This window comes from Artemia franciscana, chromosome 8 (genome assembly GCF_032884065.1).
Source record: "Artemia franciscana chromosome 8, ASM3288406v1, whole genome shotgun sequence".
Taxonomy (NCBI): domain Eukaryota; kingdom Metazoa; phylum Arthropoda; class Branchiopoda; order Anostraca; family Artemiidae; genus Artemia; species Artemia franciscana.
In genome coordinates, this window is record NC_088870.1 from 31553770 (window position 1) to 31579336 (window position 25567).

Here is a 25567-nt window from a genome sequence, read left to right on the forward strand (position 1 = left end):
TTATAATGAAGACTTATTTTTTAACAGGCTACTTATCTTAGTTTTTGTCGAAAGAAGGATGGAAATCTTATTACGGTTTAGTCAGCTTTAGTTTTCTTAAAGAATCCAAATCGTTTTCGAGCTTAAAAAAAAAAGCTTCGAGTTTTACCTATAAGTGAAAACAGTTCAAAATATCAAAATGACTCATTAGGTTTCTATTATTCTTAGGAATTATTGGCTGTTTCAAGACAGTTTATAAGCGATTGTGACGCTCAGGGTACATCATTTGAATCTTGTGAGCAAGCAAACTGTAAGTCCAAGAATAAACGGAACTCGAACTCATCCCTTATGACTGAGATCGTTCTAGCCTAGTGGCTTTCCTTGTTACCAACGTGAATTCACTTTCCAAGCAGAACAGGTTTTTGACAAAGGCGATCTTGCCAATTTGCCCCATGAAACAGTTCACGTTGGTAACAAGCAGAATGTAAAGAGCAATCCCTACGAATATCAATAAAAATTTAAAGTTCTTCTACAAAGGGGAAAAAAGATAAGCAATCCCTATAAAAAAAAGTAAAGCCAAGGGGACACCAATAGCCCAGCAGCTATTGGTGTGGCGTTATGTTTTTTCTGGGTATCAGGAGCAAAAAATTTAAACAAGGGAGACTGTATTATATCGATGGTTGTAGGCTTTCAGAAAGTTCTTTTTTTCCGTATTTAGTCTCCTCGTATTTATTATAGTTCTAAATGTGACATTATAAATGGGCAAAAATTTGATTTAAAAACATAGTTTTTCTCAAATTAATCAGCTTGTCTTAACGAACTGTAAGGAAGAAGCGACCCGGCTCAATAGTGACCAGAACTAAAAACATAATTTTGACAATGATTAAAATACATCTAAGGAATTGGATTTTAATGCTGATTTCAAATATATAAAATTCATTAGGTTTAATGTTACCCATCAAGAGATGCAAGCTTGAGAAAATTTGCTTGATTTTCAAAAAAGGGAGAAACATTTCCAAACCTCAAACGATCTTAATCAAATCGCACTATCAGATTCAGCATATCAGAGTACTCTTTTGAAGAAGCTTAGAGATCCTATGTAAAAAAATATAGTTTTTTTGTCAGAAGAACGATCACAGGTACGGGCTTATTTATTTTAGTTCTGTTTTTCCCAAGGTGATCGGATCCAACCAATGATCTTAGAAGATCAAAATAATGCTCATTCAAACGAAAATCGCAAGTTCTAGTGTTCTTTTTAAGTGACCAAAAGGAATTGGAGGGCACTAGCTCCCCTCCTCTGTCCCTTTTTTCCCAAAGGCATATGATCAAAATTTTGATATAGCCATTTGATTCAGCAACGCCAAAAGTTTTAATAAGTATGTATAAGGGGATGAAAGGACCCCCTAACACCCCTAGAGTAAGGGATGCAAGTTTCACAATTTGCCCATTTTTCACATATAGTATTTGTTATTGGGAGATCTTAGGAATTTTGGGGGGAGTAGGGAGAATTCCACGGGGAGAATTTTCCATGGGGAGGGAAGTTTCCAGGCGAAAATTTCTAGTGGAGATTTTACACGGGGTTGAGGAAGGGGAGGGGATTTCCTGGCATGATTTCCTGGGATGAAGGGAGGCTACCTCTTTCTACTCTATCTCTTTACGCTAAATGACTTTTTGTCACTGTCTTTTAAGAAAGACTGCTTAAACACGATTGTCGTGGAATTTGAATCAGAATTGCTTTTAAGAACATTAAGACTTTAGCATGAAGAGGGAGTGTTAAGGAAAGGAGAGCCCTCCTCACATATGGAGCATCTTTAGTTCCATATTAAACAAAAATAAAAAGTTTTTTTAACTGAAAGTAAGGAGCGACATTAAAACTTAAAACGAACAGAAACTAATTCGTATATGAAAGGGGCGGCTTCCTCATCAACGCCTCGCTCTTTCGGATGTGGATAAAACTATTTAAAAAGGTTCTTTTCCCCGAAAAGTATCCTTATTATTCAAATTTTATACAATTTAGCCAAATCTATGTATTTTTCATTAACGAAGAAAGGATAGTAGAATTCCAGTCTGCCTTCACCCTCCCCCCAAATGTTATTTGGGCACCCATGGTAATTGAGGTACAAAAATAATGTAATTCCTCAATAGTCAGTTCCTGAAGCTTCAAACAAATGATATAATGAGTTTAAACATTTTTGTTAAAAACCAATATCAATCAAAAAGATGTAAAAGCAAAATAAATAAAAGATAGAATTATTTGTTTTTCATTCAGCTCTAGCACTGTCGGCTTTTTCTCCTTTTCTCAGATTAGAAAAACGTTGAAACAACCTCAGGAAAATTATTGATCGTCAAAAAAGAAAATAAACTCTTTTGTCTCATAAGGGGGAACCAATCGTATCCTCCCCTTGGCAATTTCTATGAATCTCCATAAGCGAAACGAGTCAGATAATGTTGCTCTGGGCTACGCTCCCATTTTTCTTTCTTTCTTGCCTGTCATAGAACATTTTCTAAGAACAAAAAGGGACAGTTTAGAAATCCTTAGAACTCGGTCAAGTGGTTGTTTAAGAAAGTACAAAGTAGAATCTTCATCGGAAAGTTTTTTTTCTTCTTTCAACTGATTGTTTTGTGAAGTCAGTTGAAAACTAAGCTTTTGTTTTCCTAAAGAGAAAGGAATTCCACCTTTTATAAGAAAATTTGAAGACACGATGCTCTAAGATGAAGTTTTCATCACTCTAAATTAAATTTTTTATTTAGTTTGATTAATTTAATTGAACTGATTTTACTCATCATATAAGAAATTGACAGTTCTAGTCCTTTTTTTATAAGTCAAAAGTGACTGGAGGACCAACCAGGAAGAGATTGAGTATTTTACGAGGGGGAATTTTCCGCGGGGGGTATTTTTCACAGCGGTATAATTTCTGGGCAGGGTATTTTCCGAGGGGGTATTTTCTGGGGGGTAAACACCAGCCACCGTAAAATCACAGTTCTAAAGCTTCTGAAGAAGTAAAAGATGCTTATTCCTTGAAGAGAAGATTAAATGTGAACTAGGGTGACACAAATAAATTCAAATATGGCAGGTTTCTTATATTTAAATTGCTTTGCTCTATCTTTCTAATAATTGAAAGCAACGTTGTATGCCCGAGAACAGAGCTGTCAATCAAACGAGGATATAGGGTTAATTACCCAAGACCTTACTATCGACATACATTTTTTTTTTTTTAAGATTTCAAACACAAATTACTTCCATGATTCTTATTTTACGGTCATACACAGAAAATATGACGTTGTCAAGTGCTCTTCCATTAACTAGAGAAATGGAGTTTTTGAGATTAAAACAAATGGAATTTCGAAACTTAAAACAAGCATAAATTAACTTATGTAAGAAATCAAACTTAAAACAAGCACGAATTGCTTTGACTGAAAATAGGAAAAAAACAGAAAATATTATGACCAATGAAGTGAAGCTTGAAAAAAAGCTCATTCTAAATAAGTCTAATGTTACGACCCCCCCCCCCTATTCTTCTCCTTCAACATAAAAAAAACTGCCACACCTAGCTTAATGAAAACAACATTAGTTTATGACAGGTTTTCCTAAGAAAATGTATAAAAATACTGCTAAAACAAGTGAAACTTAAAGAAAAAAATCTCCCGTAATCGTTTCAGTTTTATCAAACAGTTCGTGGTAACAAACTGTAGTAAGGAGCGACCCGGATCAATAGTAAACGAAACTCTAAAAAACGGAACTTCGATGCTGAAATATATATAAAAAGAATTGGATTTTTATGCTGATTTTAAATATATAAGTTTCATCAAGTTTAGTCTTTGTCATCAAAAGTTACGTGTCTGAGAAAATTTGCCTTATTTTGGAAAATAGGGGGTAACACCCCTTAAAAGTCACAGGATCTTAACGAAAATCACACCATCGCATTCTACGTATCAGAGAACCCTGTAGAAAAAATTTCAAGGTCCAATCTACAAAAATGTGGAATTTCGTATTTTTTGCCAGAAGACAGATCACGAGTGCGTGTTTATTTGTTTTTTGTTGTTGTTTTTTTACGGGGTCATCGTATCGACCAAGTGGTCCTACAGTGTTGCAAGAGGGCTCATTCTAACGGAAATGAAAAGTTCTAGTGCCCTTTTTAAGTGAACAAAAAAATTGGAGGGCACCTAGGCCCCCTCCCACGCTCATTTTTTTCCCGAAGTCAACGGATCAAAATTTTGAGATTGCCATTTTGTTCTGCATAGTCGAAAACCATAATAACTATGTCCTTGGGGATGACTCACTCCCCCACAGTCTCTGGGGGAGGGGCTGCAAGTTACAAACTTTGACCAATGTTCACATACAGTAATGGTTATTGGGAAGTGTACCGACGTTTTCAGGGGGGATTTTTTTGGTTTGGGTTTGGGGTTGAAGGGAGGAGGCTATGTGGGAGGATCTTTCCTTGAAGGAATATTTCATGGGGGAAGAAAAATTCAATGAAAAGGGTGCAGGATTTTCTAGCATTACTATTAAAAAAAAAACAATGAAAATATAAACATGAAAAAAGTTTTTTCAATTGAAAGTAAGGAGTAGCATTAAAACTTAAAATGAACAGAGATTATTACGCATATGAGGGGTTCTAAAAATACTTTAGCATAAAGAGCGAGGTATTTAGGAGGAGATAAATACTTCGCTCTTTATGCTAAAGTATTTTTAGTAATTTCAACTATTTATTCTACGGCCTTTCTGATTCAGGGGTCATTGTTAAAGAATTGGGACAAAACTTAAGATTTAGTGTGAAGAGCGAGGCATTAACGAGGGGAAAAACCCCCTCATATATATAATCAAAATATAAGAATATAAAAGTTTGTTACATTCTTAAGTTACGTATATTTTTTACTAATAAAAACGTTCGTTAAAGATTAAAAGTTCTCTTTGAGAACTTTGACTCTTTGCCACAATCCTACTTTTTAAAACAATTAAAAAATTTAGCGTAAAGAGTGAGGGATTGCGGAGGGGAAAGCCCATTTCATATTCGGAGTAATTTCTGTTCGTTTTAAGTTTTAATGTCGCTCCTTACTTTCAGTTTAAAAACAAATTGTTTTTTTTTATTTAATAGTATTTTAGGACGGCATTAATTCTCGTGTGATCACTTAAGATCACTGCCTAAATGACCCTGAACAACCGAGAGTCGAAAAAGGGGAATGTGTCTATATTTATAAGTAGGTACGGGGGTTGGGCTCTAGTTACTATCTTGAATTAGTCTAATTATACAGACCGAAAGTATACCTGCCATAAAGTCTTCCGATTCCTTTGATTCAGAATTTATAATTTGTTTTAAGCCCCATCAAACCTATAACGAGTAGACATTTTTCTGCAAATGAGAGCAGCTACTGCAGAGGCGTCAATTGGGGGAAGGGCAGGGGAAACATGGTTCCTCAAATTTTCGTCTCGCTCCCTAGACTATTAAAATAGCTTTTTTGGGGGAATTTTAATTAAAAATGCACTTTTTTGGTACTTTAATTTAAGAAAATGGAAAAACGGAGGGGGGAAAGATCCTCCCTCCTATATTTTGAAAAAAAAATTTTATGCCCCCTTCCCCCTATTATTCCGTGAACTGCGCTATTATCCCTCTGTTAAGCTACTGTTTGACTCTTGCCACAGACATTTTGAATTAAAAACACATAATACTTATCACAATGCACATGTGCTACTCCTTACGGGTCCTGAATATTTTAAGACTCAGGACAAAACTTTGACTTTGTTAGTTGTAAATGCGACTATCCGACGGAAAAATTAGTCTTGCTTAGAGGCTTTTAAACCTATTTCGGGATTAGGTTGATTATAATCGTTCGATGTGTCACCCACAAAACCTGTTGAATATAACAAATTCTTTGATTTTGTTTATCAAACCAATTGCTTAAGAAATTAATAAAATAGTTTTTGCCTTCTGACAAAATCCATCTATTGATAAAGGCCATACGGGACAAGGTGGTAGTAGGGTTCTTTTATTCTTCTTGATTAAAATCCATCGATAAAAAACTGTTTATCATCATTTACATATGCTAGAGTGACCCTTTGTAATTGAAAAGAAGCTATTTAAAAAGCTACTCAGTATGTTCAACACGAATTTTTTTCTTTAGGGTGGAGGAAACCGTTATTTTTAATCCACAAAAAGGATCGGTTACGAGGCATGCGCTTATGATTACAAGCACGATTCAGACAGCGTGCATCTCGTGCTTACGTCCGTATTGTTGTGTTTTTTATTCTTGTAATGGTCGGATTTTAAAAAAGCGTATAAATTATTCAATTTGCTGTTTTAAGTGACTGATTTAGTTAGTAAAATTGATAACTTTTTCCTAATAACTTAAAAATGAAAATCCAAAGGTACGAATGGCTGGTATGATAAGTCGATGATGATTATAACCTACTGATAAGCCTTTGTACTGAAGCTGTTCCGCATGTATATGACCTGTTGGCTCCACAAAAGCCGTGTAGTTTCCATTATTTTTTCAGATTTTCATACTATTTGCCAGTTTCAGCCATCTTCGCAAATTTGGATGTTTTTGCCCTCTCCTAAATTAAGCTCCTACATAGGTGTAAATACAGATCCAGAGCAAAATCTTAGGGGGGGGGGGAAATTAACATAAGTATTGTTTTGAAATGTAGATGCATCAAAACTTGAGGAAAATTATGCTAGATTTTTCCCAAAGGAATTGTCTAAGAATAGTTTTAAGTGTACTCCTGTACTAGCCATCCTAGCCAAATGAATCAGTTCACTGGATTTAGGATCCTTTGTCCGATTGGACGAGGGTTCAAATCTTAGTGTACCCAATTATTTAACTTAGGACGGGGTCAGTGGCGAGACTGTGTAAGCTTAGTCAGAGTCGGCCTAACTCTAAATGGGTATCTGGGGAAATCAGTGGAAGGTAAACAGGAAGGGTGTGCGCAAGTACAGGATGACTGGCCCCTATCCCCCATTGCACCTCCTGGCTGAAGGGTCTTGAAACGTAGATATGCACTGCCGATTAAGACCTTAAGGGTCTAGTGCCGCATCTTTTACCTTTACCTTTTTTACTCGTTTAGCGACTGAGCATCAAGCAAGAAGCTTTACGAGAAATATGATTCCTTTTAATCGTCTAGGTGTACAATGAACGAAAGGTGAGTATGTGACCAGGATGCGTTTTACGCAAGAAGGATGATAGGTTACCAAAAATTGCGGTTTTTAATAAACTAACTGGTGGCAAACGAAAATCAAGAATACCTCATACAGGGAGGTAAAGTTTCATGTAAAATAGTATGGTTGCCTATATAATTGCTCTAGGGCATTTTTAATGAAATATTGAAACCTGTAAAAAATGATATATTAATTATTGCCACAACTTCTTGAATTTTAGTCTTTATTCCAAATTTCGTCCTCCAATTTGTTTGTGCTTCATAATATAGATGAGAAATGTTTGCTCCAAAGTTTTTTTTTTCAGGTGCTGAATAGATAACCCTTAAAACGCTTAATATTTCCATAATATTAGAGGGATTACCATTAATATTCCTTTGAATTTATGAGAAGAGCAGTCCTTTGATATTTCTCATTTTTGAGGTGTCAAATATTTGGTCAGAGAACAGACTTCAGATTCAGATTCAAAAGCAAGCAAGAGTAAAAGAAAGAACCACCGATTACTCGTCATCGGGACATTCTAAAATAAAGCTAGCGATAATTAATCTAAAATAACTAAAATAACGGTCAAATACGGCTAAAATAACGGTAGCGAATTAAAAAAAAACTCTTTGTGAAGTTTCAAAACAAAATACATCGAAACATATATGAAATAAAAAATGTATCTTATTTGGAAATAAACGAGAAGTTAGCTATAGCTGTTTTGATTTATTTTTGAACAAATTTTAGTAGCCATGTCTTCCCTTTTACATATAACAAAGTTCGTGATCTCACTTTGACCATTTCGCAAATGCAATATGCCATTCACAAACCATTTAAAGTTTGTCCGTTTCGCTAATACAAATGCAACCTGAGGGAGAAAAAGCAGTATCTTTTAAACTCAAAGGAGTTAAATAAAAAAAATCATTTTAGGTAATTAGCGTGTTTATTTGACAACAGTGTCAATGATTATGTGTAGGATAATTATTGAAGCACAGTGGTTCTGCTGACTTTATAAAAACTGTATTATAATACTTGTTCCATTTTTTTTCTTTTTTTGTAGGAGAGAGACCATATAAATGTCATGTGCCAGAATGTGGACGTGCTTTTATTCAACTAAGTAACCTTCAGCAACATTTGCGGAATCATGATGCGCAACAAGAAAGAGCAAAAAATAGGCCCTTCCAGTGTCATGTCTGTGGGAAAGGTTTTGCAACAGAGTCATCACTCCGCACCCATGCATCGAAGGTACGTAATGAGACCTATCCCTGTCCAATGCCCCTATGCCAGCTAAATCTTATATTTTTTCCGTTTTCGTCACCGTCATCAACAAAAGCCTAATTTTTCAAACCGCTCACGAGTGTGGACGGTGAGTAAAGGACAACTGCTTGTCAATAGTAACTAAAACTTATACTAACGGAAGATAGAAAACAATGCTGATTACAAATATGCAAAATTCATTTAGCTTAATGTTTCGCTTTGAAGTTTATAAAAGTAATAACGAAGGTTTTCTTTTAAGGGGAAAACAAAAATAAAACAGTTCAAAATAGGGATGAAACCTTTTAATTGGCAGTGAACAGATATAAAATTATTTAACTGGATATTTCGAACACATATACAGTGTTCATCATCAGCAGTAAAACTCTGATGATGTTCTCAACACCGATTATCTGATGATCTGATCAGAGTAAAACTCTGAATAAGCTTTACTACTGATGATGAACACTGTATAAAAAAGGTAAAAAGGTAAAGGATACGGCATTAGACTTTACAGTCCCTACCGGCGGTGCTGATCTCCGTTTCTTGGCCCTTCAGCCAGGAAGTGCAATGGGGGGTTGGGGGCCAGCCATCCTGTGCTTTCACACACCCTTCCTGTTTACCTTCCCCAGATTTCTCCAGGTACCCATTTAGAGCTGGGTCGACTCTGGCTAAGCTTACAGAGTCACGCCACTGACCCCCGTCCCAACTGAAGAATTGGGTACACTGGGATCCAGTTAAATAATTTTATATCTTTTCACTGTCAATTAAAAGGTTTCATCCCTATTTTGAACTGTTTTACTTTCGTCATGGAAAGGCAGTGTGGTCTTCGAAGTTATCTAAGGAGAAAACAACCCCAATACAGGGTAGCCTATAGGGTTATAGATTTCTACACCATCAATTTTAACTTGTCCGTTTATCCGACAAAGCTGATTTCTATATTTAGTCAGCAAAAATTTAAAATGTCGTGAATTCCTTTAAAAGCGTAGTTCTGAACATATTGTTGCTGTTACACCTCAAGATCATATCTGACATTTTCACACGTCTGAGGCAATTCCTTTAAATCTTTTGTAAGGCTGCTCTCAAAGGAACAATCCGCAGAGTAATGTGGATAAGGATAATCACGAAAAGTGATTGAACACACATTCCCGTACTGATCCTTCCTTTGAATACAGTTCAGAAAATTTTTTTGGTAATTTTTTCAGAAGATTTTAAATTTCATATTCGATCTTTATGTCTAATAATGACAATATAGGCTCAACAGCTATTACATAGCATAGACGTCAACTAATTCTATGGGGATAGTGAGGATAAAGCCTAAAAAACTGTATTATAGGTTAAAATTTTCAAACTTTCGTGGTAATCCTTCAGATCAATCAGAAGGAGGAGGGAAAATCCTCCGACCTCCCCAAAGGCAAACAAAATAAAAACATTTTTAGGATAAGCATTAAGAGTGACTTCAGAGGATCAGTCTCTTTTCTCTTGTTAAAAAGGAAATTTGACTTCAAATTCAAGGATTAATTATTTGATCCTACATTTATAGGGGAGGACAGATTTTGAGGGATTAACGGGCATCCCCAAAATTACGATTCGGAGGGAAATTCCCGCTGCATATAAATTTTGAAAATTATACTCTTTAAATTCACCATTTGGTATTTGAGGACCCCTTCCCCTTTTCTTGACATTTCCAGGTTACAGCTTTCTAAGAGGTAAATTTTTGGCTCATATTGCGACAAAAAATTTGTAGTTTCTAAGTTACTTAATATGCATAGGTTAAACAAAAAGCAGTTACAAAAAGACATAATTAAAAAAATAAACAAAAGAATAAAAGCGAAAGTTAAACAAAAAGAAAAGATTTCGTTTCACATGAAATTAAGAACCTATAAGACTGTTCCATACCTTAAGCTAAATGTATACCTCATAATTCAAGGTTTTATAAGATTACGGTGGAGGAGGGGTAATTCTGGAGGAGGACTCTGAAACGCCAAAATGTGAGCTTTAGTTCACGATTTCGAGTCATCTCTGGAGTGACAAAAAGCAAGCTTCAGGTCAAAATTTTGGAATTTTTTAGGCTCTTTTGGATACCTACTAATCTTGGAGGGTGCTCTTTACCTGTGTCCGAATGCGAGCATGCTAACGTAATATTCTATTTCACAATGAATGTGGTTTGTTTCACTTCCCACTGTACCTGAGCCATGACTATAAAAATCATAAACTTAAAGTTAAAAACTTTGCGTAAATTATAAATGAATTTCCTATTTTTCTTTCTTCTTTCTATCTCCTTTTTTTTTCCAAGCTTATTAAGATGTTCTAAGCACAGTAAAACAGCTTGCATGGTGCATGATGCATTTTTTTTCGATTCGTGTTTGTAACGCCATCTATAAAAACAAACTATAGATAGCCCTGCTAGCTTAATTCCAAACGGCGGAAACAAACGATAGCAGTGGTTACGAATGATTTACGTAAGGCCCATAAAAAAAGCTTCATCAATAAATTAGAAAGTAAATATTGCTGTTATTTTGAAAACTGGCTGTATAAATTTTAAGTCATTACCTTTTTCATGATTCAAGTTTAATTCGTGATAAATGAATGTGATGATGTCTGGGGTTAAGTTTTGTCAAAGCCCTTGAGGGGGGGGGGGCAAATTTGGAGTCGTTTTTTTCAAGTCAAGTGAAAAAAAAAATGAGCCATATAGTGCAATAAAGGTGAAGGTATACATACTAAGAAAACTGATCTGTGGATGCCTGATTTCTGTGGATTGTTGACAAGATTTCTGAAAGCGCTAAATTTCAAAAAGAGGGGGGATGTTGTGGCCAGGGGCAGTTCCCCTTCCCCATACAAAATTACACCACTGGTCCAAGTCTTCAATGAAGTTTGTACAGAAGCAAATAAACCATTTAGCTATTTATTTTATAAACATGTTATTTTATAAAAACTAAAACTAATCTTAGAAATATTTTACCAAATAATAAAAAAGTGTTCAAATGACAGTTTCTTAAATAGCTTTGATTTTCTTGCGCTCCATCAATGCAATCATAACTATATAACTAATTCTCAAACATAAGGATTTACTAGTTTAGTTATCGTTATAATAATTGCAGAAAAAACATTCAATGTTTTGAATGTGTGCTTTTAATGAAATTTATGCTTTCACTGACCTTGATTGAAAGATTAATCCAATAGATTCGTGTGAGGTCACATCACTTAATCACTGACCATCAGATGATTCAAGTTTTGAGAAAACTGTTTCGTGTTGAAAGTTCTCAGTGAAGAATGACAAAGACCACACTAACTTTCCATAGTACAAATAAGAGAAGGTAAAACAACAAGGAACTATTTTTAAACAGTAAAGTTTTTCTAAATGAAAAAGTCCAAGCATCATAACTTGAAGGGAGTTTAACCAGGATTGACAAATAGACACGAAATAAAACGATTTAATTAAATAAATAAATCAGGAGCGTATTTTTAACGTCATTCTTGCTCTTTTTACAGCTAACTTAAAAGTTTTTTTTTATACAAGTTCATTGGTATGATTTTGCAATGTAAAATGTTATATGATTTTTAATCATTTCTTGCTTGAATTTTGAATCTTCTCAGTCGGCAGTGGGTATTCTACGAAGAGCCATAAGACAATTAGGATTCATCCTACAATTTTGCTCTACAGGGAGAAAAAAACTTTTATTTTAAGAATTTGTTAGCATCTAAGAAATATCAAGACGCCAGTATTATCCCTCAATGAAATAGTAGCATCTAACTTAAAAATGATTCGAAATTGCGGGATAATTAGACATATCACAAGTAAATGCTATATATGACCCTACTACCACTAATGTACTACCACTAAGCACAAAAGCTCTTTTCAGGAAACTTCCAACTTTATTCCTGTTTTCTATAGAAAAAAAAACAGCAGTAAAAAATAGTGCGAAACGTACTAACAAAAAATTGTGCTACTTTATTCTCATTAAATATAAATATCATCCACTAAAGCAAAAAAAAATTCCTTGTCTCTTATGAATAAAAATTTAGAAGACCTTATTACTTTAAAACAGCCTTTTCTGTACTAATCTATAGGGAAAAATATTAGAAACCAATTTTTGTTTATATACAGTAGAAAACAAATTAAGGACGTAGACAACATCGAATTTGGAAGTTTGGGGAAACCCAAAATACTATTCATAGTGCTAGGGTAGATTTAAGGATACTTTAAGTAGCTAAATGGGGATACCTGAGACGCTGATCATTGGCGTCAATTCACGAAAATTTAGGGCAGATGTATTTTTAAATATCTAGAGGGGGGTCGATCCACTTTTTAATTTTTTCAATGAAATTACAGAAAAAGGCATTTTCGATTATAATACCCCAAAAAATATATTTTCCTAAATCTGTTGAGGGGATCTAGACGGCAGCCCCCCCCTCCCTTTCTAATTGGTACCACTGTCTTTGGCTACTCAAGGTAAAATTTAAATGTCTAACATAGAGATATAGGAGTGAAAGTTTAGCAAAAAACCCGTGAAATGGTTTCTTAGCATCTAAACCTTCAAAATTATATTAAACGACAGGTTTTTCTTTGCGGCTTATTGTCCGTTAACTTCCAATGTGCACAATCACAATTAATCCTTTGTTGATCCCTCCAATTAAACAGACGAAGCCCAAGACATCCTTACAGAATCGCAAACATCCAATTCATCAAACAAGAAACAACAACTTTCTCAGGCCAGGATTTAATATCCCATGAGATTGTCATCAAGAACCTTTTGTCGTTATTGCAAGGAATATTTATCCTACAAGGGACTTGGAAATTTGCAATAGTCAGGTTTAAAGCATTTCTATGTAAGGTTCGGATGTTTCCTCTATGTCCATTTCGGCTGAAATAAATAGGGATTAGTAATCTTTGAGAAAATCAGCCTCAAGTTGTGCCTTGTCCCTAACAATCAGCTAGTTTACTAAACAGTTTTAGAAAGGCTCCAAGACTGAAAAGGGTTTGTAGCTAGGATTTCAGTCTTATTTGTAGTATAATTAAATAAATGAACAATTAATTGCATTAGCATAAATAAAAAAGGCCAAATACCTGATCACAAGTCCTACAGGGAGAAGCAACAACCAACCAAACCACATTTTTAAATTTTAAAAGAGAAAAATTCTTCTCTATAAACTACTTTCTAAACATCGGTTTTTTAAACAAAATAATTGAAAAAAAGTTCTTTTAACTGAAAGTAAGGAACGATACTACAACTTAAAACGAACAAAAATTATTCAGTATATGAAAGGGGGTATCCCCTCCTCAACGCCCGCTCTTTGCGCTAAAGTGTTTTATTGCTTTAAAAAGTAGACTTGTGAGAAAGAGTCAAACTTTAGCGTAAAGATATACGGAATAATTTCTGTTCGTTTTAATTTTAATGTTGCCCCTTACTTTCAATTAAAAAAAAAATGCTTTTTATTTGAATTCGTGAATGGTTTTTAAGTAATGCAGGTTTTGATTCTGTCTCACCATACATGAATAGTTAAAATTAAATTTGCATATTAATGTTACTTTTTTTGGCTAAATTGCTCTCTCAAAATTTTGACCGGACGATTTTGAGGAAAAAGGGGCGGAAGAGGGGGCCCAGCTGTCTCCCAAACTTACGAATTAATTTACTCAACGAACTTCTATATTCGTATATTTTTATTACGGATATGAGGGGTTCGCCTCATTGTCAATATATCGCTCTTTACGCTGAAGTTCGAATTTTATTCCTGTTTTTTAAGAGTGACCCCTGAATCACAAAGACCGTTTAATAAGAATAAATAACTATTTTGAAATTACTAAAAATAGTTTAGCGTAAAGAGCAAGGTACTGAGGAGGGCACTAACCACCTCATATACGTGATAATTTCTGTTCATTTTAAGTTTTAATGTTGCTCCTTACTTTCAGTTGAAAAAACTTGTTTTTTATATAATTTCTCATTGTTTTTTAAATAATGTTTGAAAATCCAGCGCCCTCTTCACGGAAATTTCCTTCCTCCTTGAAAAATTTCTCCATGAAAAGATACTCCCACGTATTTGATCTTATTTAAACTTATTTTGATCCAGCTGTTCATGGCAATGAACAGAAAGTAAAGATCGATCCTTGTAAATAGTAGCCAAAACTGAATATCAGAAGTTTCAAAACGATATATACATAAAAATCTGTTTTTTATGTTCATGGCAAATATTGAACATTGAAAGCTATTGGCTTAAGAAATGCTTCCGTAATTTCACATGAAAATGAACCCCTCAACAAAACAATTTTACCCCTAACCTCTTCTCATTGAGAGGCACGCGCTTAGAGTAGAGGCTGATAAGTGACAACTCTCTTCTTGTTGTGGAAACGATATTTTTAGCAGAAAACGTTTAATTTAAGGGGCCGCTGATTTCCCGCCAACTAATGTACATCTCGGAACACCAAATGTGCTGCACAATTCTGCCACACTTGGTACGTTTCTGATACACTCTGCACAATCCCCAAAAACGCTTGGCACAGTCCGCAAAAAGCTTGCCACAGTCTCCAAAACACTTAGCACAGTCCTGCCATGCTTGGCATGTGCCACCTGGTGTACATGATTTTTGAGATATAGTGACTGCTTGGCAAATTTTAAAAGCCAAAGCATCCTGACAAGAAGTTTGAACTTTACCTTAAAGAACGTGGAGCTGGGGAGGTTTAGAGCACCCTCACATTTAAAATAATCTTGTTTATTGTATAACACAGGTACGTATAATATGCCAACCTTAAAGCATTATTGTAAAAATTAAACTTTAGCATATATTGTAAGAGTTAGAAAGATAGTGAAAGAATGGTATCTCTTCCGTGTATTAAGGATGGCCATGAATATAAAAAAAAGAAAACAAAGTACACTTAAAAAATAAAATTTCAATTAAAAGTAAATAGCGGTAAAACTCTCTTCGGACGAATTTTTTTTCTTTCTGTTGTCTCTCTGTATCAAAAATGAATGCTCTAAAACAAGAGCAAAGTAATCAAAAGTGTATATTTTTAGCATAGTGTTGCGGCAGTACTTCCTTTAACCAATAATATTTTCAGTTCAAATTTTTGAAAGAAAATTGGCTAATAAAATATTTGTAATTACCAACTCTCTGCATTTATTGCATTCTAAAATGCTTTCCGAAAAGCACTAGCCAAAGTACAAGCACTAGCAAAACGTCCTAGAAGCCCCGATAAAAGTTTTTAGATTCTTGGAACACCTCGACAAAGATGTTGTCAGACGGCAGGAATTCAACACAAACTAAAATGGGTCATTATTTGTAGTAATTAAGATATTCCTTGAAAATCCTCAAGACACTTTTATTAGCTACTGATACAAATCTCAGATGCAACGCTCTAGCATTGCATGTAGTAAAGAGCATTGCTTATGTTCAATATATTTTGTCCCCAGAGCCAGGTAACATGGAAGGGGTAGTGGTAGAAATTTTGGAGGGTGCTCATTTGATTGGAAACTAAATGTTTCAGCCTCTTTTGAGAGTCGCAATTGACTGGAAAGCATCCATTCATCCTCCCCTGTTTTTTTGCTCTTCCCTTTAATAAAATATTCCCTCTGATAAAATATTTTAGATAACTATTTTGTTGAAAATAGTCGAAAAGCTCAATGAATAAGCCTCCAGGAATGGCACAACGCCCAAATATTCCAGAGCAAGGGCCCTAAATAACACAAACTGATATTTGCTTAAACAGCTGTTTCGTAAGGAAAAAAGGGGGCTGTGCAGTTTCTCGGGAACTAGTAAGGGTATTAAGTTGAAGATTCTAGTGATTGTGTCAAACGTTAACGTGTCTAAAATTAACGCCTTCAGGGATGGTGTTGGGGGGGATGGTGAAGAGGCAATATGTGCATCTAAAGTTGTCACAATCACGTATCCGCAATATCTTAAGAATGGTTAAGGGTATTAAATTGAAACTTTCATTAAGTATTAAGTTGGTGTTAAGCGAATTAAGTTGAGGGAATATTTAGAGGGTTAAATTAACTAAATCAAAAGATTATATGTGCTTCCCGGTTGTCCAATGGCTCAGTTACAGCTATGGATATTAAGTTGAAACTTTCAGCGAATGTTGAGGGGAAGGCTTAACTGGATATAAATGATACTATGTACGCCCAGGCTATTAAAGAGAGCATATCTTAGGATCCACTAGAGGTATTGACTTGAAGCCTTAAGGGAATTTAGAGGGGATTCTAAATCAGAACATACTAGGTGCTAAAATGAAACTTTTAGGGATTATTTTGGGGAGGGGGGGTGATGATCAACGGTAGGGGCTGACGTTGACTATTTTAGAAGTTCTTACGATGGAGTTAAAGGTACCTCAAAGTTTGACCTTGGGGAGAGGCCGAGGTAAATGAAAAGACACAGTGAGTAGGCACAGTGAGTAGACACAGACCCAGGTCATAAGAACTGCGTATCTGCAATATCTTCAAAATAGCTAGGAATGAAAGTTAAGATTTAAAGATACCTTTAGGGAAAGGAAGGGGAAGGATGGGGTAAGAAATTTTCGAATTTTTTCGGTGGTGGGAGGGAACGAGGTAAAAATAACTTAATGCGTCTCTGGCCATTCAAAATATTTTTGCTTTGTAAGCTCCTAAGGGACTTAATATCCGTACAGTTAAGTAATCAGGTGTATCAAACAGCGCCGACACCTTCGAGGTTGTCAAAATGGTGAATTTAAAATAACTCGAGAACAATTCAGGATATCCAGTTGAAACTTTTATGGAGGGTTTAAGCAGGGACGCATCTCCAGGATTTTTATTGGGGGGAGGGGGCAAAAGGGGTCCATATCCGGATATTCAAGGGGAATGGGATACATAATAATTTTTTCTCCACATTATTGGGGGATCTCCACGATATGGATCTCCACATCCATATCGCCATTTGCGCTTTATTGAAAACTAAATGTATTTTGACATTGGCGTTTTTGTAATTATAACTTTGAAAAATCAAAAATGTTTCCGATTACCAAGAATTAAAATCATTGTATATCAAACTATCAGTCTACTTTCATTATTTCTTCCAAGTCATACTGATTATTATGGCCATTTTACTTATTTTTTTATCGTTATTTCACTAAATGAATCTACACTGCTAAAAACACATTATAATTTCAATCAAAACCAAATAACTCTTAACCAATTTAGAGGAGCGAGGAGGAGTGACCCCCCTGATTTATAAACCTTGATCATACTTTTAGTATTATTTTGTTGCTGTATTGTTGTTGATCTTACGACAAATACAAACACACTGCTCAAAATACAAATCGTGATCAATAAAGCGACGCTATACCCTTTAAAGGCTTTAGAGGGGGTAGCTATATCCCCTTCTGTGGTATTTTCTATAAGTCTTAAGTATATTCAATTTTGGATGAGTTTATTCGTCAGTAGCTGTATATGTTATCTTTATGTTTGATATAGTCATTTATTTTGATTTCTGTTTGTTTTAGGCTTGAATTACTATAGTACTTTATTTCCTCTCGTCTTTGGTTTTAATTAAATAAAAAAAAAGTTTTTTAACTGAAAGTAAGGAGCGACATTAAAACTTAAAACGAACAGAAATTACTCCGTATATGAAAGGGGCTTTTCCTCCTCAACCACTCTTTACGCTAAAGTTTGACTCTTTCTCTTAACTCTACTTTTTAAAACAGTAAAAAACTTTAGCACTTTAATGTCGCTGCTTACATTCAGTTAAAAAAAAAACTTGTTTTGTTTTATTTAATTTCTGGACATTTTTGAATTAATGCCTGTTTTTATCTTGGCTCTCCGCACATAAATAATTAAAACCAAATTTGCATATTAATTTTTTTGGCTAAATGGCTTTCTCATAGTTTTAATCGGAAGATTTTGAGAAAAAAGGATCGAGGGAGGAGACCTAGTTGCCCTCCAATTTTTTTATTACTTAAAAAGGCCACTAGAACTTTTAATTTCTTATGAATGTTTTGATTAGGAAAAAATATACGTAGCTTACGAATTAACTTACGTAACGAACTTCTATATTTGTTATGTTTCTATTGCTTTCTATTGCCTATATGAGGGGGTTCACCCCCTTGTCAATACCTTGCTTTTTACACTAAAGCTTAATTTTGTCTCAATTCATTAAGAATGACCCCTGAATCGCAAAGACCATAGAATACATAGTTGAAATTACTAAGAATATTTTAGCGTAAATAGCGAGGTATTACAAAGAGGTAAACCCCTAATATGCGTAATAATTTCTGTTTATGCTGCTCCTTACTTTCAGTTGAAAAAGCTTTTCATATTTATTTTTTCATTGTTTGTTTAAATAATGCTAGAGAATCCTGCACCCCCTTCACTAAAAAAATGACAAATTTCTCCATGAAAAGATCCTCCCACGTAACCCGCCCCCCTCCTCAACTTCTCCCCTCACCACCAAACCAAAAAAATCCCCTAAAAACGTCTGTACACTTCCCAATAACTATTACTATATGTAAACACAGGTCAAAGCTTGTAAGTTGCAGTCCCTCCCACGGGGACTGTGGGGGAGTAAGTCGTTCCCAAAGACATAGTTATTAAGTTTTTCGACTATAGTGAATAAAATGGCTATTGCTTGCGACATTCTAGAACCACTGAGTCGATACAATCACCCGTGGGAAAAGAACAACCAAAAAAAAAACAAAAAAAAAAAACAAATAAATACGCATCCGTGATCTGTCTTCTGGCAAAAATTGCGAAATTCCACATTTTTATAGATAGGAGCTTGAAACTTCTATAGTGGGGTTCTCTGGTACGCTGAATCAGATGGTGTGATTTTCGTTAAGATTCTATAACTTTTAGGGGGTGTTTCTCCCTATTTTCTAAAATGAGGCAAATTTTCTCAGGCTCGTAGCTTTTGATTGGTAAGACTAATCTTGATGAAACCTAGATATTTAAAATCAGCGTTAAAATACAACTGTTTTGATGTAACTATTGATATCGAAGTTCTCTTTTTTTAAGTTTCGGTTACTACTGAGCCGGGTCGCTCCTTACTACAGTTCGTTACCACAAACTGTTTGATATGGCTCCTTACTTTTCTTTGAAATGTTTTGTTTCTACGGAATTTTTTCGATTAATATGAGAAAATTCTTGTTAATGCTTCGGATTATTGTCGTTTAGAGGTATATTGCGGGGCTAAATTGATGTTTTCGTGCTCAAAGATTGGACAAAGAAAAGACAAGAATCGGTAGCAATGCAATTTTTTTTCTTTTTAAACCTTTGCATTTTATTTAATACCACATGAGACAGGTTTTTTTATTTTTTTATTTGAACTTCAAAACTTCAAAATATAGGCTTTTTTATTTCATTGCTTTAAATTTGTAACCTTTGTTGTATTGTCTATCAAATATAACGTTTAATTTTTATGCCACGTTCAAAATATTACCTTTTCGTCTCTGAAATAGAAATTATGGAAGGTGTGAAATTTAGTTGAGCAAAATAGGACAATTGCGACTATGTAAGCCCAGTTAAAAAATAAATTACCATGGGTTGTACATAGACAGTAAAGTTAAAAAGTATATTCGTAAAGATCAACAAGTGGCTTGTAGGAATGTAAAACCTCTATTCCTAATTAATTTCGCTGACATAAAACGAAAAAAAAATAGTTTATGTTAGCTTAGTGTGAAAGGACTTGTTAAAATATGAAAGGCTGCACCCAACGTAATACAGCTTAACGACTCAGCATAGAAAATACGTAAGTAGCGTTAAAGCCTCGGTTGTTCGTTACATAGTTCATATCGTCATCTGATGTTTTGAATTTTTTAAGCATAGAATCTTTTTTTTACTCTGTATTTGTTTTTTATTTTGTGGAGAGAAATAAAATTAATGTTGTTACTACTAATAAAATGTAAAAATACATCGTTTTTGGCTTAAGCGGCTTTCACACTTTGCACGTAATTTTTTCCGCTGAGTAGTTAAGATGTATTAGACATCACTTAAACAGGTCATTCCCTACTAATCTTACGTGAAAATCCATAAAAACATCAGAATCATTTTCTAAAATTACTGTAAGCATTGTCAAAAATTAAAATGTGGAATGAAGATGCCCTCCAATGGTGATTTTATGACGACTGCAGCATGATGGGAATTTCTCATCGATAAATTCTATTTTATTGTTACTATGTTGACTTTTCCACAACATTACACAAACTTACGTAAGTAAAATCTTTGTGTGGAGCTTAAGCCCTGAGTCGCTAATTTGAAAAACAATCTTCAAATTGGATACTCTTCAATGCACTAGCATCAACAGTACTGCATTAACTCTCTTCTTTTTGGTTGTGCGTTTTAACTAAAATGAGTTCAACGCATTTTCGTAATATAATTTTCACTGATTAAATTATTGTACAACTTTCTCGTTGGAACTTTGTATGCCAACTGAAAAATGCAATCGAATGTTCTATATGAACTGATGATAGTCGTTTTTGTTAGTTTATTTGTCTGTTTTCTTCTTTTTTTGCAAATCTACATAGAATGAGGCATTGCGAAAAATTAACAGAATTGAGCTAAAATTGACGACAAAAAAGAAGCATGGCTTTGTTTTCAGTCTGTAGCAAATATAGCGCATCAATCATCTTTTTAAACTGTTTAACTCAGCCAAAAACAAAACTATAAATAAATAACCAGTTGTATTTGCCCATAAAAATTCAAGACATAGTTTTTTTTTTCTACTAAACAAGCAATTTTTAAGAAATTACTTCCCCATGCCATCAGTGATGAAAAAAGAATTCGATAACCAAAATAATTGCAAAATAAATCAACACCAAGAAAAGTGTAAATTAAAGACGTTAAATTCATGTTGAGCAGCGTAATAAGACATTGATTCTGATTTAGGGTTGATACTTAAGCATTAAGTAATGGGTAACGAAAGGAATCTTTACCCAAGTAATTTTCAAAAAGTCTTAAAGGAGGAAACTTCAGGGCCGTCGAAGGCTGAATAAGAAGTATAAAACCGTGGAGAATTCAACTGCATTTAGGATACTCTCTATCAATTGCAAAAGACTTGTAATGTTATTTTGCAGGCTCCTTTACGACCCAGGACGCTGTAATTTTTCGGGGTCCCTTACGACCTAGGACAGTTTGTATTAACCTCTTCTTACCAACAACTGCCAAAACTAGGGTGTTTTTATTCTGTTAAAGATAGTACAGTAAAGAAAACCGTATTTTTCTTCCATAAACTTTTCTAAGAATGAAAAAGAAACAATAAAATCTGCTATCAAGACCCCAAGCCCAGATAATACCCCTCCCCCTTTTCTCTATTAAAGTGTCTTCCTAATTCCCAAGTCGCCGAAATTCAAGTGACGTGAATCGAGTTTTCAGTCAGTTTTATATTATGAATCAAAATATTTAGACAAGTATAGTTAATCTGATTCGTGCTTTAAGAAAATAGCCGCATGATTTTCTTATTTTATTGAACTTTGATAAAAACTCATCTGCGGAATTAATACATATAGGCCTTATTGTAGTTTTGAAATGAAAATAGACGATATTTCTGGAATTAAAGCTTGTTTTTAGACGTCAAGATCATTGTCAAGATCATCTTGACAATGATCATCATTATGTCAATGATGGCATAATGTCAAGATCATCATAGCAATATTTATGTGAAAGTCGTGTTATTACAAGACTATCTCTATTTTGAATCTTTTTTACAGTTACATAAATTTGTTATTACAAAAGAAAACATCTATGCAAGTTTTTAGGTTAAAAAAATAATAATAATAAATAGTAAAATTACTTTTATTTTGAGCTAATTTTAATTACTCGTCTCTAGTCAAACAGGTTAGCCTGACAAAACTAGTAAACCTTTCAACCCCCCTCCTCCGCAAAACGTTGCAAAGTTTTGGATATTTTTCATTGTTTGTTTTTCTAAAGTATGGTTTAACGTGTTACTAATTTGATTTCCATACGATTTGATTTTCATACGAATATCATGTCGACCACATCAAAGTAATGTAAAATCAACGCTTTTGTACCTCCCAGTATGCTCAAGATGCCCTCACACGTACATAATTGTATTGATACATTCCGCTTTAATCGCTTGAATTCACACGGAATGGCTTGGGTATTCACACAATTTTTATAAAAATTTTAAGATTTGCATATGAACTAGTCTTTCTCTGTGGTCTCGGAATTTTTTAGAAATCAAAATTGCTCATCACGTACGAATACCTCCGTGGGAAAGGGTTAGGGAGAAATAAAAGGTTTAATAGGTTCTATATACATTTTAAGGGTATTATAGACCGTTCGTGGTGCTCCCATTGGCACTTAATAGATGGTAGACTCAGTTAAATACGTTCTAAAATATAATGTGAATAACTGTAATTGTAAAAAGGAAGCTTGAATTTCGTTCCAATTCCTTAAGAATGATCCCTGAATCACAAAGATCGTAGAATAAATAGTCGAAGTTGCTAAAAGATACTTTAACGTAAAGAGCGAGGTATTGAGGAGGAGATGTATGCCCTTATATACGTAATAATTTACGTTCGTTTTAAGTTTTAATGCTGCTCCCTCCTTCAAGTTGAAAAAAAACTTGTTTTTTATTTATTTTCTCATGATATTTAAATAATGCTATAAAATCCTGCGCCCACTTCATGGAAATTCTCTAGCCTCATTATTCATCCAAGGAGAGACCCTCCCGCGTAACCTCCTCAACTCGATCCACCTTTCCTCCCCCAACGTGAAAAATTCCCCCTGAAAACATCTGTGTACTTCCCAATAACCATTGTTATATGTAAACAATGGTCAAATTTTGTAACTTTCAGCCCCTCCCCCAGGGACATTGGGTGATTAAGTCGTCCCCAAAGACGTAGTTATTAGGTTTTACGACTAGGCTGAACAAAATGGCTATCTAAAAATTTTGGTCCGTTGACTTCGGGAGAAAATAGCGACGAAGACCACAATGCCTTTCCATAACAAACAAATACAACGTAGAAACAATAGGGAAAGTTTTTTCAAGACAATGGAAATTATTTATGTAGATATTTCGGCCCTATGTCCAAGGGCCGTCTTCAGCACAATACAATACTATATATATATATATATATATAAAAGAACTTACATCAAATTGTGAGAATTAAAACTGAATATAAAAACACTTATTAAAACATTTTTTTTTTAAATGTAGCCCTAGCATCCTTACTTCAGCGAAGTTCAACCAGGACTGGCGAAAAAATGAAATGAAGAAATATAAACTCATTCAAACTAAAGAGAAATAAAATGATTAGATGCAATTTCTTAAAGCTAATCTTGCTTGTTTAGCAGCCTGTCTCAAAGGCCTTTTCGTAGTTGGTTCAGTAATATTATAAATTGGTTTAGTAAAATATTTTGTTAGATCATTTTTAATTAAATTTGAGTATAAAGAATTTAGTGAGTATTCCCCAAGTCCCTGTTCAAAGAAATATTTTTATTTATTTTGAGATTAATTTCAATTGATTCTCGAACCACCTGTTTTATTCCCAAATCATTACTAATGAGTGAAGAGTTTTCAAAATGTATCATGTGGGACGGATTATTAAATATATGCGAACCTAGAGCAGAATCAAAGGAGTTGTTGGAACCATTTGAAATTAAGGCCTTGTCTATGTCATTTTTATGCTGTTGTAACCTTTTGTCTAGATTCTGATGGGTCCTGCCGACATAGTATTTTCCGCAATCACAGGGTATTTGATAGACCCCTCTTTGGCGAGTAACTGGGGTCTTATCTTTACCCGAATTTAAGAAATTGATGATTTTAAAATTATTAGTAAAAACTACGTACAGATTATTTTTTGTGCAAATATTTTTTAATTTTGTTGTAATCTTTGGGATATACGGAAGAAAGACAATATTTGAGGGCTTATCAATAGCCTCACATTGTGAAGTATCTCCTTCGATTTTACAAGAGTGTCTTTTTATTCTACGGCTAATTATTTTATTTACAAAAGGAATGGGGTATCCATTACCAAAAAGAATATCTCTGATAAAATTTATTTCTGCATTTATATATGAATGGGAGCAAATATTTAGGGCACGATCAATGAGGGAAATTACAACTGCTCTTTTAACTTGTGGGGGGTGATTTGAATTAAAGTGAAGATATCTATTGTTTTGTGTTGGCTTTCGATATATAGTAAAATCCAGTTCATCAGCATTACGAATAATTAATACATCTAAAAACGGTAGTTTATTTTCAATTTCAACTTCAAGGGTGAACTGCAAATTTCGGTCATAAGTGTTAAGATGATCTAAGAAGCCCCGAAGTTCAGCTTCCCCATAATTCCAAAGTGAAATTACGTCATCCATATAACGACCCCAATAGACATGTTTTAGGAAATAACCGTAGACCGTCTAACCCGGATGAAGTTAGATCTGGTCTAATAAATATCCTCTATAATAGCCAAAAAAAGTTTAAGCCTCCTACCAATTCCACACCGGAAAATTTGCATGACATAAAAATACTATCTAATCTCCGAAAAGATCCTTCTATTATAATAACTAAAGCAGACAAAAGCAATTCACTTGTTGTCATGAATACAACAGACTATGACAACAAAATTTTTTCGCATTTAAATGACACAATTACATATCAAACAATAACTCATGATCCTACTGATCAGTTCACTAATAATATTATAAATGAATTAAAGCAGCTAAAACAAAATGGTAAAATCACCCCACAACTATACAATAAATTTTTTCCCCGTGGTAGTTTCTGTCCTAAACTCTACGGTTTACCAAAAATACATAAACAGGGTATTCCCTTAAGACCTATTGTAGCTTGTACTAAAGCTCCCGCTGCCAATATTGGAAAATGGCTTTGTGCAGCTTTCAAACCTTTATTGTATTCTCAAAATTCCTATATTCATAACTCGGCAGATTTGATTAAAAAACTTAGCAACACAAGTATTTCAGAAAACACAATAGTTAGTAGTTTCGACATTGTTTCCATGTATACAAATATAGATGTAACTATTTCAGAGGAATTATTAAAAAACAAAATAGAAGAAAATTACCACTTGATCGAGACTTCAGCGACAGGAATTGATTGTGAAGTTTTAATGACTCTTGTTAAAATTTGTAATAAGTTTTCTATGTATTTTCAATTTCCCGATTCTTTTTATCAGCAAAAAAAATGGATTACCCATGAGGGCACCTTTATCCGGGCTACTAGCAAATATTTACGTCGAGAATCTTGAGAATTGGGCATTGAATTCTTATTTCCTAAAA

The 25567-nt window shown here is 34.2% G+C and overlaps 1 protein-coding gene across 6 annotated transcripts in view; it reads left to right on the forward strand.

Moving 5' to 3' along the window:
• LOC136030301 (zinc finger protein 628-like) overlaps window positions 1–25567 on the forward strand; it is a 271742-nt gene that overhangs the window by 189420 nt on the left and 56755 nt on the right. For all 6 annotated transcript variants that reach the window (XM_065709172.1, XM_065709174.1, XM_065709171.1 and 3 more), the window contains one exon: window positions 8173–8357. In XM_065709172.1, coding sequence (XP_065565244.1) covers window positions 8173–8357 — 185 coding nt within the window. The remainder of the gene's footprint in view (window positions 1–8172; window positions 8358–25567) is intronic.